Source organism: Hyla sarda, chromosome 11, assembly GCF_029499605.1.
Source record: "Hyla sarda isolate aHylSar1 chromosome 11, aHylSar1.hap1, whole genome shotgun sequence".
Classification (NCBI taxonomy): Eukaryota; Metazoa; Chordata; class Amphibia; order Anura; family Hylidae; genus Hyla; species Hyla sarda.
This window is the reverse complement of record NC_079199.1, coordinates 87,366,238-87,383,569: the sequence shown is the minus strand read 5'-3', so window position 1 is coordinate 87,383,569 and position 17,332 is coordinate 87,366,238. Positions and strand designations below refer to the sequence as shown.

Genomic DNA, 17,332 nt, shown 5'->3' with positions numbered 1-17,332 from the left:
AGTATGTGCAGAGCATTGCATCCTAGTGTCTATAGATGACACTAGGGTGCAATGCTCTGCAGAAACCCCCAATGTGTGTGTCAATAAGCAATGCGGCAGTAACAGGGGCAGGGTGCATTAAACTGCAGGAAACTGTCCTACCGGCGGCAGTGGTACGGAGTCCTCCACGGCAGGCTGAGGCTCCATAAGTGTAGAGCGTCCACAAGCGGCCGGGAGGGGAGGAGTTCAGAGAAGCAGCCGCACACGTGATTGGTGAGCAGTGGGTAGCGGAGGGTGGGACAGGGATTAGACTAACTTAACAGAGGCTGCGGCGGTGCGGACTAGCGTCTGACTGCGCACCCGCAGCAGTGTTATCACAGCCGTCACCCGTGCAACGAATTGGCCAATTATTCGATAACGGGATTAGTTGACAACTAATCCAGTTATCGAATTTTATTGATAATGTCGATTAATCGTTGCAGACCTAGTGATAACCCTATATTAGTTATTATTAGTTATATCTTGAGGTGATAGTCTTATATAAATACCATTTTCTGAAAATAGAATACCTCTTTAATATTTTTCCAATGAACGTATATATTTACACCAAATACTAGATATGCCTGTCCATTATATACAATAAAATTAAGGGAGGGGTGGGGGCCATAAAAATAAAAAAAATGCCAAATTATGATGTTCAAATGAACTCAAAACAGGTGCTCAGACTTTTAAAATATTATACAGAATTTTATTTGAAAGATACTCAATTGATAGACACAACAAGTACATGATTACTTTGGTCCTGTATACACTATTCTTCTGTTATTCCATCATCCAGACCATACTCATCACTCACTTCCATGTTGAGGCCCTGGAAACCAAGGCATAATCCGAGCAGCCAACACAGAACGCTCCGTAAATAAAAAATTACAAAAAAAAGGTAAGAACCAAAAAAACAAAACAAAAAACAAACAAACAAAAAACAGATAAAGGTATTCGATCATACAGTAATATTAAATCTAATTAAAAGAATATATAATAGTTAACAAAAAATAGTTATGATAATGATATAATAGTTTGAAAACAAGGCTTCATGAAAGAAATACTCATCTTTTCTGCTTCAAACCCTCTTACAATGTAACTGGTCATATACGTGCTCCTCCTCGCTTTCTATTCAATCTGCAAACATTAGAAAGTCACAAGTTCATTTCAGATTTACATTGCTGGGTAGGGCCCCTATGAAAACAGATACAGACAAGCTGAGTTTGTATTGCAAAGTATTCACAATGCTTGTAAACCAACTAAAGTTGTCCCTATGCGGTTCCAAAAAAAAAGTCAAAATGACAAATTAATTTTTATTTATTTTTATAAACTTCATAAAGAAGATGAAGAACTTGTGACTCAATCAAGAAATCCATTGGGTCCCCCAAGTGCACAGGTCAACAAACCCTTTGGGTCGTCCAAAACAGACTCGTTCAAAGATATCAGAGTAACTTTGTTACTCTCTAAAGAGTCTCTAAAAAGGCTCTAAAAGAACACCTACAATGGTGGTTCACAAAGGAGAGAGGCCAAGGATGATCTGCGTTTACGCCACCCATGCCTCATGGTGGTAACCAAAGCCCCTGGATATCAAAAAAAATAAAAAAATAAATAAAAATGCCCCATCCTTTATCACAACAAGCTTCCTTGAAGACCAGAAATAAACCACAAATGTCCCAAGGTAGTGTCCCAACAGGGACACCTTTTATTTATTTATTTTTACTCCGTACGAAGCTACATTGTGATTCAATAATGAGATCAAGCTATAGAGGCGGCTTTTCTGACTAAAAGCAAAAAATAGTTAAAAAATATATCTATCGTGGGCCCCTCTGTGCAACTCATACATATCCTTCGAAAAGTCTACAGAAACTGGTTTGTGTGTTCATCATAGAAAACATGACATTGACTACATAAAATCGGTCACTGACTAGTGACCAGGACTGGCCAAGAGTCCAGCACTCCGCAGCCTTATCATCAGAAAAGGGAGGAGGGGGAGGTGCTGTGTATTTGCACCGGCTGTACCAATGGACAGTGCCATGTACCATGGTATTACCGGTGCTTGAATCATTGAAGACTCCGGAATTACCAAGATGTTTTGGTTTAAAAGGGGTACTCCGCTGCTCAGCGTTTGCAACAAACTCTTCCGAACGCTGGAGAAGGGAGCTTGTTACTTCATAGCCCCGCCCCCTCATGATGTCACGCCCCCTCAATGCAAGTCTATGGGAGGGGGCGTGACATCCGTCACGCCCCCTCCAATAGACTTGCATTGAGGGGGCGGGCATGCCATCATGAGGGGGTGGGGCTATGACGTCAGAAACACCCGAGCCGTCTCCAGCGTTTGGAATAGTTTGTTCCCAACGCTTAGCAGTGGAATACCACTTTAATTAACCCATATTTACTGATTGTAAGCCCTAAATAAACATAATAATAATAATAATTATAATAAAAAAAACTTGAATTGAGCTTTAGCCAATTGCTTCTATGAACTTCACTGACACACCAAGGATTTTCGAGGTGTGGGTAGCAGAGGGAAGAGTATCACTGGGGGTGGAGGTTCAGAGTCCATGTTCAAGCAAAGTTTTTGATCTCTGTGTCCCTCCTACCCCACTCAATGTCCTGGAAACAAGGGGTAAATTTTTTCATCTGCTTTTTATCCTCCCCCCAGGCCAAAGATCTTAAGATTTGTTAAAAGCAGACAATACGGCCCAGATCATTTCTGTGCAGTTGGGTTTCATGGCTTCCGAGTCAGGATCCAAATCTAGGAGGTCCTTGGATCTGTTCATGGCCGTGTCATACTTGTCATCCGGCAGAGTGGAGAAGGCGTTCTCTAGGACATCAGAAGAGTGGGCCAGTACCAGCAGTGACAGGGTCCGTTTGTCCATGCGATGTGGGTCATTCACCCACTTGTCTAGAACAGATTCTTGCATCTTCTTCACCAGCCGTTGCTTCTCTGTGGTGTTTGTTACAGGGTGGGTGGTCATGTCAAAGAGCAGGAAGTTTTGTTTCTCCGTGGTCAGGATTCCCTTCTCCACCAAGCTTTTAGCAATGCGCTCGCGAACGTTCCGTAGTTGGTACTGAAGCTTGAATGGGTTCCACGTTTCACCTGGTAAATATCCAATTTCAGAAATGTTAAGCAAGGTAGTACTTTTTTTTTTTTTTTTTTTACTAAAATACAGAAAAATGATAAAACTTGATAAGCTACATTCTGAATGACTCACCAGCCAATGGAGAACTTACTGTGAATCAGAGACGAAACCTCCAAAATTACCAGAGGTCAATTTATTTAAGAAAGGGTACTCTGGTTTAAAGCTGCTGTATCCTACAGAGGAAGTTCTTTTCTTTTTGAATTTCTTTCAAAAAAAGATTTGCTATGGGGATTTGCTCCTACTCTGGACAGTTCCTGACATGGACATAGGTGGCAGCAGAGAGCAATTCAAAAAGAAAAGAACTTGCTCTGGAGCATACAGCAGCTGATAAGTACTGGAAGGATTAATATTTTTATATAGACGCAATTTACAAATCTAGAGTATACAAAAAAAAAAGAAGGTTGCAGCAGCACTCTTGACCAAGAGTGCTGCTGCAACCTTTTTTTGTATACTCTGTATTTGCCACAGCAGCGTGCACCCGTGTATTAGGTAGTTGTGCTGGCTATTTTTCTTTTTTGTTTTAATTTGCAAATCGGTTTAACTTTCTGGCACCAGTTGATTAGAAAAAAAAAAAAATTCCACCGGAGTACCCCTTTAAAAGGTACAGTACAGACTGCTCTGCCGTCCTTTAATACACTGATGAAAGACACGTCTCCCAATTTTATTATGTACCCCTTAAAGGAGTACTTCGGTGAAAAACATTTATTTATTTATTTATTTTTTTTTAAATCAACTTGTGCAAGAAAATTAAACAGATTTGTAAATTACTTCTATTAAAAAAAAATCTTTACCCTTCCAGTAGTTTTTAGCAGCTGTATGCTAGAGGAAATTCTTTTCTTTTTGAATTTCATTTTTGTCTTGTCCACAGTGCTCTCTGCTGACACCTCTGTCCGTGTCAGGAACTGTCCAGAGCAGCATAGGTTTGCAATGGGGATTTTCTCCTGCTCTGGACAGTTGCTGATACGGGCATCAGGTGTCAGCAGAGAGCACTGTGGACAAGCCAAAAAAAGAAATTCAAAAAGAAAAGAATTTCCTCTGTAGCATTCAGCTGCTAAGTAGTACTGGAAGGGTAAAGATTTTTTAATAGAAGTCATTTACAAATCTGTTTAACTTTCTGGCACCAGTTCATTTGAAAAAAAATTGTCTTCCACCGAAGTACCCCTTTAAAGTGTACATAATAAAACTGGGAGAAGAGTGTCCTTCATCAGTGTATTAAAGGACGGCAGAGCAGTCTGTACTGTAACAAACTGACTGTTTGAATCACTAACGCCAATCCCAATGTTCACCCAAACTTTGTTACAGACTTGCAAGAAGGGACGACAATAAGTAATAAATTACTTAACTAAAATACAAACAAACAATGTATTTCACCCTGCAAACTCAGCATTTCATCAGGTCGGTAATTCAGAAGTAGTTTGCTTATTCTTAAATAACAATAGAGGCGACAATTGATGCCACCCCTGGCGTCCTTACTTCTGCACATGACCCATGGAGGAGGCGGCATCAACTCTTGACTCTACCTATTGTATGGACAAGATGAAGCGCTAAGCATGCTGCGCAAAATGTGTCGTTCGGGTGTCGTTTAATAAAGTTTTTTAAATCCACTCGCACTGCTCACTTCTTGTAAGTGTGTTACAAAGAGAGTGTGAACCGGGCATTGGCGCCAGTGATTTATCACTACTCTATGGTATAGTCCCATACACTAATATTGTTACCAACCTCCATTAGTTGATGTTGGGTCCTATGTATGAGCATTAGGATGTACTATGGTATTGTGGCTGGAGCACAACCAACCAATGTGAGCGTGCATTTTACTGAGCACAGGGTAAAGCCACAGGTAGAAGATAGAGGATACCCAACACTCACCAGTAATGCACAGTGATGATTTATTATGCCATAGTGTAGGACAGAGACGCGTTTCGGCGTGGGAGCCTTCCTCAGCTGTCTGCCAAGGCAGACAGCTGAGGAAGGCTCCCACACCGAAACACGTCTGTCCTACACTATGGCATAATAAATCTTCACTGTAAATTACTGGTGAGTGCTGTGTATCATCTTCCTGTGGCTTTACCCTGTGCACAGTAAAATGCATGCTCACACTGGTTGACAGCTGAGGAAGGCTCCCACACCGAAACGCGTCTTTGTAATACACCATGGCATAATAAATCTTCACTGTGCATTACTGGTGAGTGCTGGCTATCATATATTAAGCTGCAAAAAGCACTCTTTAAAAGGGAACCTTTCACACACATTTATTAGGCACCACTGCCCCCACCTACCCGCCAATGATTGACAGGCTTCTCCCTCCCACTTTGCATAGGAAGAAGCATAATCAGGGTGAAAGTGCCACATCCTGGCAAGTCTCCTTGCGTGCCCTCACCTCCCCATCCCTTCCTGACTAATGCACAGGGCTCAGTAGATCAGTCATGGAAGGTCTGGAAGTAAAAAGGAGGAGGGTGCAGGGGTGCCAGGGTTTGGCACTTGAACAGCTCGGCTCCACTTCCTTGACACTTGGCTGAGAAAAAAAAAAAAAGTACATTTTATCGTTCTGGCATCCACCATAAGCACCAGGAGAGGAAGTTTGGTTTTATACCTATCCAATGGGGTCAAATAGAGCGGACAGATTCCCTTCAGTCATCTATCACCTTGGCAGTGCCCAAGGACTCTCAACACAACAAAGCACCACGTGTCTTACCGGTAAGTAACTCTATCCAGCTTTGTACAGTTTCCGCCGGGTCTGTTGCCTTTATGTGTTTCAGGGTCTCGTCTAATAAAACATCTCCTGTTGGGGCATCTGACTTTAGTAGAACCTAAGAAGCAAATCAGACACAATAGATGAAGTGCCACAACTGTACCTAGTAAATGCCCATCAGAGAAGTAAGAATGCGACTAACCATTATTTCATAATCTATTAGTTGGCCAATTACTGTTTTGATTAATCGAATAAAAATAACCATAGAGAAGAGGAAGATAATTTGTGAGTTAGATTGGGGATGGAGTTAATGAGGGGAGGGGATCGGACTGAAGGTTTTCTGTGTGTTTTAGGTAAGGGATGCATTGTGCGTTATTATGTGGGGTCGGTTAGATTCTGGGCTTTGCGGAGGAGGAGCTTTTATTATATTTAAATTAGGGATCCACAGAAAGGGAAATTTCTGTCCGAAACCGAAAATTTAGGCTGTGCTTGGCCAAAAACCAAAACAGAAAACGCATTGCCCCACTTTTTTTTTTTTTTTACAGAAATTCTGACCTCTATTACTGTTATTTTTCCGTATACAGGGATGTTTGAGGGCTTATTTTTTGCGCCGTGATCTGTAGTTTTTTTTTATCACTTTTAATTCATTTTTCTGATAAAAATCTATATTTTTGGACTTTGTTTTTTTTTTAATGTTTACACCATTCACCATATGGGATTATTAACATAATGTTTTTATGAACCAGACATTTACGCACCCGGTGATACCAAATACCATTTTTTTTTCCGGGGGGGAAGGGCTTATTCACTTTTATTAAAACTAAGTTTCACTTTTTTTTGTTACTTTTTATATAGTCCTAGACTATATATTACAATCATATGCATAGCACTGGTTTTTGGGGTAAAATTAGGGGCCTTGGCTTATATTCAGGTCGGCTTATACTCGAGTATATACGGTATATGGCCAACTATCTTTCCACCCTCTTATTGGTAATTCTTAAAAATGGAACTGCAGTCATGGCATATAGATGGATTAGAAAGTAGTTCTGTCCTGCTATCGAGATACCTTTAAGTTCAGTAAAGTTCGGTCTAGGTCAGTGCGATCCAACCTCTAGGTCAGTGCAACCTAACCTCCAGGTGTTACCACGTGACTACTTCCTGCATAACTAGACAATCCCGACTGTCAGGGAATGCTGAGAGTTGTAGTTCCGTAAATCTGGAAACCAGTGGTCAAGGCTATAGGACAGTGGTCTCCAAACCGTGGACCTCCAGATGTTGCAAAACTACAACTCCCAGCATGGCCGGACAGCCAACAGTTGTCCGGTCATGCTGGGAGTTGTAGTTCTGCAACATCTGGAGGTCCACGGTTTGGGACCACTGTTATAGGAGATCAATGGCACTATTACATGCAATCTCTAGATTGCATACACTGATCAATGCTATGCTATAGCATAGCATTGATCAGTGTTCTCGGCGCTTCTTTACTACTGCCTGTAATGGATGGCTGCAGTAAAGGAGCGATGATTGGACAGCACAGTGCACGGTAAGGGACCTCCACCCGTCCTCACAGCTGATCGGGACACTGCAATTTCACTGCAGTTATCCTGATCAGCATCCCTAAGCGGGCCGGCAGTTAACTTCAGGACTTTAAGACGCCGCAATCAACGTTGTGGCGTCTATATGGTTAATGCCGGACATCACGGTGATCGGTCCCAGCTATGACGCGCGTTCAGCAGCTGGGCACGCTGCATAGTTCAGCACCTCCGTGATACCTGCCAACGGGTCCCGCCAACGAGTATCAGATTAGGTATCGGGGACATTTGCATGAGTACAAATACTGGTGCAAATGTCCAGTATCGGTCCCAATACCGAGACCAGTATCGGGATATCCCAACCTGTCACCAAATAAAACTTTTAATATAGTGTTCATTAAGCAGACACTTTCCTATTCACTTGCTTTTAAAATTATCAACATAATATTTAAAATGTTATAGAAAAAAAAGGCCACTAGGTGGCTCTGTTCTGTTCCCTGCCACAATTAGCAATTAGTACAGTGAGGAAGTGTTTCTCTGCACTGAGCTTGATTGACAGCTGCACAGAGCCTCACTGAAAGCTGCAAAGAGCCTCACTGAAACATGCATACAGCCTGGGGTCTTCTATTCATCACAGCACTGCAACGATGTGAGGGCAGAAGTGGTCCCCCAGCAGGCTTCAGTGATGTCATGCCTGCTGGGAAACGCTCACTTTCTCCTGCTAAGAGATTGCACTATGTGAGCAAGAATAAAGGTATGATACAGCTTTTTAAAGGGTGGGAGGAGTGTTAGGGAACATAGCCTGAGTTGGTTTAGAAAAGTTTATTTGGTGACAGGTACTCATTAAGTAGTAAGAGTAGGCTCCAGAAGTAATTAGGCGGCCAGGACTCTGACCTCATATAATAGAATTCTAGGTTTTATCCCTATCAGGCATATATACACACACAATCACATATGTGTATACTGACAATAGGAAGGTCTGCTTTGGTTTGGTCACCCTTATATGTAATTTTGAACAGGGTGGCAAAAACATGGCTGCCATCTTCCAAAAACAGCGGCACTAGTGTCCACAGGTCGTGTGTGGTATTGCATCTTGCCTCGTTCACTTTAATGGAGCTGAGCTGTAATACCAATCCCAATCTGTGGCCAGGTGGGGTGCTGTATATGGAAGTAAGCAGTCATGTTTTGGTAATCCTGGACAATCTCAATCCTTTCAATCCGGCATCTGATAATCCGGACAATTTGACAATCAAGCACAAAGCAGCATCGGTTAAATGGAAGCTACTGTTCCCTGTTATCAGCCACTCGAAACGGTTGGCTGCTGGTTGTCAGTAGAATTTTCTCTAAATTGTTCTCTTGTGCCATTTTAATAGACTTTCTGGATTAGCAGATAACGGATTGGAGGAATTCCGCTGGATTGTGGAATTTGCTGTTCTCTTTTTTTTGACTGCAGGATCTTAGTAACACCATTCAGAAGTGTCGTAACCACCTTGTGACTTCATAGTATTATCCGGAACCTTTCCTTGTATTGACACACCAGATAACACCGTTTACCCAACCATTTTTATAGATTCCTAACAGGAAATAGTAAGGCGGCTATTTTTGTTTGTTTGCTTTGTTTTTCTTTTATTACTCCTCGACTTTTACAGGCAATACCATTAGATTTTTTTGTCATATACAGAAAGGCATGAGGGCTTGTTTTTTGTGGGACCAACTGTACCCTCTATTTTACAATAAAATGGAATCTAAAGATTAAATAAATAAATAAATAAATAAAATGATTTCTCCAGTGAAACTGAAAAAGAAAAAAATACAAAATACATATATAAAAAAATACAATATACAAAAAAAACAAAATACAAATGCAATTCTGCTTATATTGAGGTGCCTGGTGTTTATGCCGTTCACTGCGTAGTAGAACAGACATCTTTATTGTTATGGTGAGTACAATCACAGCAGAACCCAAATTATATTGCTTTTGTTATGGAATACTTAAAAAAAAAAAAAATTAAAGTATTTATTTTATTTATTTATATCATTTATATTTTCTTTTTCAGTCTACAGAGTTGCGTGAGGGGTCATTTTTTTGTGCTGTGAACAGAGGGGACTCTTCGATTACTTTTTTTTAATGTAATTTATATTGGAATGTGATGTGAGCAAAAATGCTCAATTCTGGCACTGTGTTTTTTTGGTTATGGTGTTTACTGTGCAGGATCATATAGTGCAGGACACATGTGGTGATGCCAATAATATTATACATTTTGGTTGGGGGGGGGGGGGGGGGTTAAATTTTCAACAACTTCAGAAGACATTCAACTGCCATGGAAACCAACTGGCCCTCCATGACTGCATTGCCGGAATGTCACCTGTTAAATAACCATCTACATGCCGCGGTCATCACTGACTGCTGCATCTACAGAGTTAAACTGCCTGGATTGGACTGAAGGCCAATCCCAGCTGTTGCCGGCTATGGATGGCTGTAATATGCAACTAGCGCCCAATGAATATGGAGCAGGCTCAGACCCTAAGCCATATTCCATGACTGCACTAATCCCATGGAGGTGCGAGATTTTGTGGGAAGGAGTTAAAGAAACATGCAGACCTCATCTCTCTTGATCTAAAGGGTCACTCTCCTCCAGGGATCCTCTTCTTTGAATTAGGATAAGGAGTGAGAAGACATTCCACTCTGATAAACTTGGCCCATCTATGCATTACATTGAAACGAAAGACCACCATTTAAAGGGGTACTCCGCTGCTCAGCATTTGGAACAAACTGCGCCGGCAGCTAGTTATGTCATAGCCCCACCCACTCATGACGCCCCGCCCCTCAATGCAAGTCTATGGGAGGGGGCGTGAAACGCCCCCTCCCATAGACTTGCATTGAGGGGGCGGGGTGTGACATCATGAGGGGGCGGGGCTATGATGTAATGAGCTTCCGGCTCCAGCGTTCCAAACAGTTTGTTCCAAATGCTGAGCAGCGGAGTACCCCTTTAATAGTAATTATCTTGGTCCCCAAAGCTCTTTTCTACCTGGTGGTGAGAGTCCTGAATGGAAGACCTCCCTATCTACTGACTTAGAATGTGTTTTCTATATAGGGCAGAGTGGTTCATGACATTACTTCATGCGGGCACTAAGGGGGCCAGACTACAGATGAAGTAATCAAGAATATCCGCCTCGCTGCTGAAAGCCAAGCGATGTGAGAATGTTCGGGTATCCCCTAAACACATCATTCTACTATAGTGGAAACAGCACCATTCTTACACACAGGCTGCGTCTGGTATTGCAGTTTACCATCATTCACTTGAATGCAATAGGAGCTATATCTCATCTGTTCGGGAGAAGGACTCTTCTAAATACCTAATGTAACTGGCACTGTTCACATTTGGGGAAGAGAAAATTATCTTACCCTTCGGTCTAGGAGGCGTTTCTTCCGTAAAGTAGCCGGTTCCAGGATAACACGGCCCCTGAGGGCGAGCTCAATGAGGATACCGCCACGTAGTCCTGATGATATGCAGTCATTCCAGAATGATGTGTAACCCTGCACCAAAACAAGGATTGTCAGGAAACAAAATAGACATCACAACAACTATAATAATGTTACATCTGGGACCCTCACCTATTTAAGAAAAAATAAATAAAATAAAAAAAACAGTGAACCCTGTTCGCTGAGTAAGCATATGGCTTACTTTTCTGCAGAACCTTCATAGGACTCCAAAAGGAAAGGGCCATGCAGAAAAGGCAGCTACCCAGTCACTTAAAGGGGTACTCCGGTGGAAAACATTTTTTTTTTTTTTTTTTTTTAAAGCAACTGGTGGTAGAAAGATAAACAGATTTGTAAATTACTTCTATTAAAAAATCTTTACCCTTCCAGTACTTATTAGCAGCTGTATGCTACAGAGGAAATTCTTTTCTTTTTTTATTTATTTTTTGTCTTGTCCACAGTGCTCTCTGCTGACACCTGATGTCCGTGTCAGGAACGGTTCAGAGCAGCACAGGTTTGCTATGGAGATTTTCTCCTGCTCTGGACAGTTCCTGATACGGGCATCAGGTGTCAGCAGAGAGCACTGTGGACAAGACAAAAAAGAAATGCAAAAAGTAAAGAATTTCCTCTGTAGTATACAGCTGCTAGAAAGTACTGGAAGGATTAAGATTTTTTTAATAGAAGTAATTTACAAATCTGTATAACTTTCTGGCACCAGTTCATTTAAAAAAATAAAAAAATAAAAAAATAAAAAAGTTTCCACCGGAGTACCCCTTTAACTCTACTGAAAATGGGGGTTACCAAACCATACCATAGTCAGGGTCCCAGGGTAGGATTCACTCTAATCAGTCAATTATGGCTAGGCTTGCCACCTAGCCGGTATTTTACTGGCACAGCCGGCACTTTGGCCAGCCCGACGGTATTTTTATTTTAAAAATATACGCAACGCAATGGCCGGTAATTATCCAACCAATCCTCCAACTCCCGGAATGTTGCACCATATATTATACCAGTGTTTCCCAACCAGAGCACCTCCAGCTGTTGCAAAACTACAACTCCCAGCATGCCCGGACAGCCAACGGCTGTCCGGGCATGCTGGGAGTCGTAGTTTTGCAACAGCTGGAGGCATCCCTGGTTGGGAAACACTGACCTATACTATATACAACTATATAGTCCAGCATGCTGGGAGTTGTAGTTTTGCAACAGCTGGAGGCCCCCTGGTTGGGAAACACTGGCCTATACTATATACAACTATATAGTCCAGCATGCTGGGAGTTGTAGTTTTGCAACAGCTGGAGGCACCCCTGGTTGGAAAACACTGACCTATACTATATACTACTATATAGTCCAACATGCTGGGAGTTGTAGTTTTGCAACAGCTGGAGACACCCCTGGTTGGAAAACACTGACCTACACTATATACTACTATATATGCCAACTGAGTCACAGGCTGTATCAGGGCACGCTGGGAGTTGTAGTAAGTAACTAACTGCAACTCTCGAATTTAATAAAAATAGCGATCAAAAAGTCACATCAAAACAAAAATGGTCCTTTTAACAACTACAGATTGGGGTGAATATAAGTTAGTTATAGGGGTCAGAATAGGAACAAATTTCCCCCTCATATGTGTATCCTGTGATGTCACGCATATATAATTCATTATGCAAATTAGCATGGCCGGTATTTTTTTGGGCTATATCCTATAACTTTGCTCTAAATGCTTAAAGGGGTAGTCCAGTGGTGAAAAACTTATCCCCTATCCTAAGGATAGGAGATAAGTTTGAGATCGCAGGTGGTCCGACCGCTGGGGCCCCCCGGGATCTCTCTGTACGGGGCCCCGGCTCTCCGCCGAGATAGCGGGTGTCGACCCCCGCACGAGGAGGCGGCGGCCGACACGCCCCCTCAATACATCTCAATGGCAGAGCCTGAGATTGCCGAAGGCAGCGCTTCGGCTCTGCCATAGAGTTGTATTGAGGGGGCGTGTCGGCCGCCGCTTCGTGTGGAGGTCGACACGCCCCCTTCCCGACGGCTGTCGGGCCTCCGTACAGGAGATCGCGGGGGGCCCCAGGGGTCGGACCCCCGCGATCTGCAACTTATCCCCTATCCTTAAGATAGGGGATAAGTTGTAAACCACTGAGTCACCACTGGACTACTCCTTTAAAAGCGAACCTGTTACCATTTTATCTGTCCAAACCACTGAAACTATTATTTACTCTAAAATGCTCAGGGGGTTCAGTGAAAACAGTTTTATAAAGCGGTCAGGAATAGGGCAAGTAGTCATGGAGACCGACCCCGCAGAAGCTGTTTGCCCCACCAACCCTTAGTGACACGCATGCTGGGAGTTGTAGTTTTGTAACAGCTGGAGGCACACTGTTTGGAAAACTCTGCCATAAATGGACACAACACATGAAAAGACAGTTTCTCAGTATCTCCTGTCTGTGCTGGGATTGTTTGAAGTTACAGGCCCGAAGCCTGAGGGCAGAACCTAAGACGACGCCCCGTCTATTTCCTGTCAGGTACAGTGTTGTCATGGAGACAAGTTCATCAAATACAACAATATGTACACAAAGCCTGTGTGATGGTATTTCCATGTGTACGTGGTGATCTGGAGCCATGTGAGGCCTCCATGGTCTCAGAGCAGGAAATATCATCAGATCCTGTCCTCAGGCTTCAGGCCTAAGTCTTTTTATATATATTTTTTCCTTGAAAAATGTATTTTACAACAGCTTTCCAGCAAGACACCATAATGTTGTTTGAGGGTAGGGTCACACGTGCCGTATTTTGCTGCTGCGTCATTTTGTTACCCATTGAAGTCAATGAGGAACAAAATCAGCTGGGTGTTTTGCTACCCAATGACTTCAATGGGTAGGAAAAGACGCAGCACAAACTACGCAGCTAAATACGGTAGATGTGACCCCTACCCTTAAAGTGTACCTGTCGTCAACAAAAACTTTTTATATAATGTAGATAATACCATTATATGTCTATCTGTAATATACATTGGTTAAAAAAATGTGTATATTTTTGGGTGAAAAAGTGCTGTCCCTGCAGCTATTGTCTGTGTGCCTCTGTGAGGAGTCCAAATACAGGAAGTGAGGGCAGGAAAAGCAGGGCTCTGTGCAGGCTCCTGGGTTGTCAATCATCCTCATGTGTGAGCCAGGGGCATGTCATAGAGCCTCAGTGCACAGAGCCCCGCTCGTCCTCAGTGCACAGAGCCCCGCTCGTCCTCAGTGCACAGAGCCCCGCTCGTCCTCAGTGCACAGAGCCCCGCTCGTCCTCAGTGCACAGAGCCCCGCTCGTCCTCAGTGCACAGAGCCCCGCTCGTCCTCAGTGCACAGAGCCCCGCTCGTCCTCAGTGCACAGAGCCCCGCTCGTCCTCAGTGCACAGAGCCCCGCTCGTCCTCAGTGCACAGAGCCCCGCTCGTCCTCAGTGCACAGAGCCCCGCTTGTCCTCAGTGCACAGAGCCCCGCTTGTCCACCCTCACTTCTTGTATTTTGGACTCCTCATAGAGACACACAGGCAATAGCTGCAGGAACAACAATATATATATTTTTTAACCAATGTATATTACAAACATACATATAAATGGTATTATCTACATTATATAAAAAGCTTTTGTTGACGACAGGTACACTTTTAATATATAGCGAGAAGAAGTAGATAGCACTAAAGATGGGTACAGGACAGTTTACTACAATGGATCAGGTAACTAAAGAGTTAACTTGACATTTCACAGTACAGACGGCATCTCTTTCCTTATGCAAATATCACCGTGTTAATTGTATAACCCTGAACTATTCTTATGTGCCAAGCCACCCAGATCTGTGCGACCTGTCCCGGATGTGTCAGTCATTAAGCAGGGAACTCACCTGCGTCATCCCAAACCTCCATTCTGCTGCCTTCTACAGCACTGTTTCCTAACCAGGGTGCCTCCAGCTGTTGCAAAACTACAACTCCCAGCATGCCCGGACAGCCGAAGGCTGGGAGTTGTAGTTTTGCAACAGCTGGAGGCACCCTGGTTGGGAAACACTGTTCTACAGAGTCGGGGTAGGGTCCCATGTAGCGTATATGTTGCGTATTTTCTGCAGCTGATTTTGCTGCCCATTGACTTCAGTGAGTAGGAAAATATGCCGCAGCAAATATGCAGCATAAATGCTACATGGGACCCCCACCCTAAAAGCTGGGACGACAACCACAAGGATGTTACCCATACGGTCTTTTGAAATGTATAATGTTTTTTTGATGTTCCTTTTCTCATATTTTTTTTTTATATATTTTTTTTTATACATATTTTTTATTTATTTATTTTTTTATATATTTTGTAAAATGTGTGTATGGTTGATGTCATTTCCTGTCATGTGATTGGAATTGTGGGTATTTATTCTGAGCATTAAGCATTTTTGTCATGCCTGAAGAAGAAGAAACCGGTCTGGTTTCGTAACGCGTAGCATGTTTTAATAAAATCATGTTTTTTTTTTTTATCATCACCCCTGGATCACCTTACTGGCAGCGCCTTTTATCCTCCGTGGAATTTGCAGTGGTTTTGGAATCTATGACTTCAGAGGAGTCATTTCTGGATGGAACAAGCTTTCTGCTGTCCTGGACGACAGTCCAGAATTGAGTTCTTATCCGGGCAAGTTATAATCCCTTATCCAAATGGGCAGATCGGTGGGGGTCCGACTGCTGATCCCCAGAACGTATTAAATATGTAGACCTGCATGATAAAGCCACCGCTCCATTTATGCTATATGGGCCTTCAGAACGTTGCCAACCCCAAAACATTCCTCTCCCCTATTACTGCACATTTTTCTGTTGCATCCCTGCACCGGAAGGGGTTAACAGAACAGTGTTAAAGGGGTACTCCCGTGGAAAGTTTTTTTTTTTTTTTTTTTTTTTTTTTTTAAATCAACTGGTGTTAGAAAGTTAAACAGATTTGTAATTCACTTCTATTAAAAAATCTTAATCCTTCCAGTACTTTTTAGGGGCTGTATACTAAAGAGAAATCCAAAAAATAAATGCATTTCCTCTGATGTAATGACCACAGTGCTCTCTGCTGACCTCTGCTGTCCATTTTAGGAACTGTCCAGAGCAGCATATGTTTGCTATGGGGATTTTCTCTTGCTCTGGACAGTTCCTAAAATGGACAGCAGAGGTCAGCAGAGAGCACTGTGGTCATGACATCAGAGGAAATGCATTTCTTTTTTGGATTTCTCTTTAGTATACAACCCCCAAAAAGTACTGGAAGGATTACGATTTTTAAAAAGAAGTCATTTACAAATCTGTTTAACTTTCTGGCACCAGTTGATTTAAAAAAAAACAAAAAAAGGGTTTTCCACAGGAGGGCCCCTTTAAGCGCTGTCGGTGATAGAGAGATGCCGTTCCCTGGTCCGGGTGTGCCTGACATGGGAGACGCCACTTCCGGAATAAACTCAGAGATCAATTATTAACACAATGGCTTATTACCAACAGGTGTCACGTTAGTCACAATGGACACAAACAACCAAACAGCAGGGAATTACACAACACCAGGAGCGATAGAAATCTAGAAGTATAATAAAAAGTTCCATTTACAAATTCTCAAACTTATTTATTGTGCTCTTTTAATTGAAGAAATTCTATCTGATAAGAATTGTGCCCCTTAAAGAGGTATTCCGGCCAAATACATCTTATCCCCTATCCAAGGGATAGGGGAAAAGATGTCTGATGGCGGGGGGCCCGCCGCAATCTCTGGAGATGTGACGTCACGCCCTCTCCCATAGGCATAAATGGAGGGGACGTGGCGTGATGTCAAGTCTCCAGTTCCGGAAACAAAGAGGTTTCCGAGACTGGAGATGCAGCCCGGCATAGAATGCGGGTGATGCACAGAGATTGCGGGAGGGGGTCCCAGCATCTTATCCCCTATGCTTTGGATAGGGGATAAGATGTATTTGGCCGGAATACCTCTTTAATCCCATGGCACTGCAATGTACTGCCGTCTAGGGTTACTGTTAAAGGGGTACTCCAGTGGAAACTTTTATTTTTTTTTAAATCAACTGATTTGTAAATTACTTCTATAAAAAAAAAAATAATAATAATAATCTTTATCCTTCCAGTAGTTATTAGCAACTGTATTCTACAGAGGAATTTCTTTTCTTTTTGAATTTCATTTTTATCTTGTCCACAGTGCTCTCTGCTGACACCTCTGTCCATGTCAGGAACTGTCCAGAGCAGGAGAAAATCCCCATTGCAAACCTATGCTGCTCTGGACAGTTCCTGACACGGACAGAGGTGTCAGCAGAGAGCACTGTGGACAAGACAAAAAAGAAATTCAAAAAGAAAAGAATTTCCTCTGTAGCATACGACATACAGAAGTAATTTACAAATCTGTTTAACTTTCTGGCACCAGTTCATTTAAATAAATAAAAGTTTTCCACCAGAGTACCCCTTTAAGGATCAGCAGCATAAGGCCCCGTTCACACTACGAGT

General features: G+C 42.6%; 1 protein-coding gene and 1 long non-coding RNA gene across 2 annotated transcripts in view; one reads left to right on the top strand and one right to left on the bottom strand.

Annotated features, from left to right (window-relative positions):
- The window catches only part of LOC130295626 (uncharacterized), a 44,846-nt gene that overhangs the window by 2,978 nt on the left and 24,536 nt on the right, over window positions 1-17,332 (top strand). The window lies entirely within an intron of this gene.
- Window positions 706-17,332, bottom strand: part of GOLPH3L (golgi phosphoprotein 3 like) — a 55,250-nt gene continuing 38,623 nt past the window's right edge. Inside the window, exons 3-5 of the mRNA XM_056546540.1 lie at window positions 10,792-10,923; window positions 5,857-5,971; window positions 706-3,121 (exon numbers count right to left, since the gene is read on the bottom strand). Coding sequence (XP_056402515.1) covers window positions 2,694-3,121; window positions 5,857-5,971; window positions 10,792-10,923 — 675 coding nt within the window. The 3' untranslated portion in view covers window positions 706-2,693. The remainder of the gene's footprint in view (window positions 3,122-5,856; window positions 5,972-10,791; window positions 10,924-17,332) is intronic.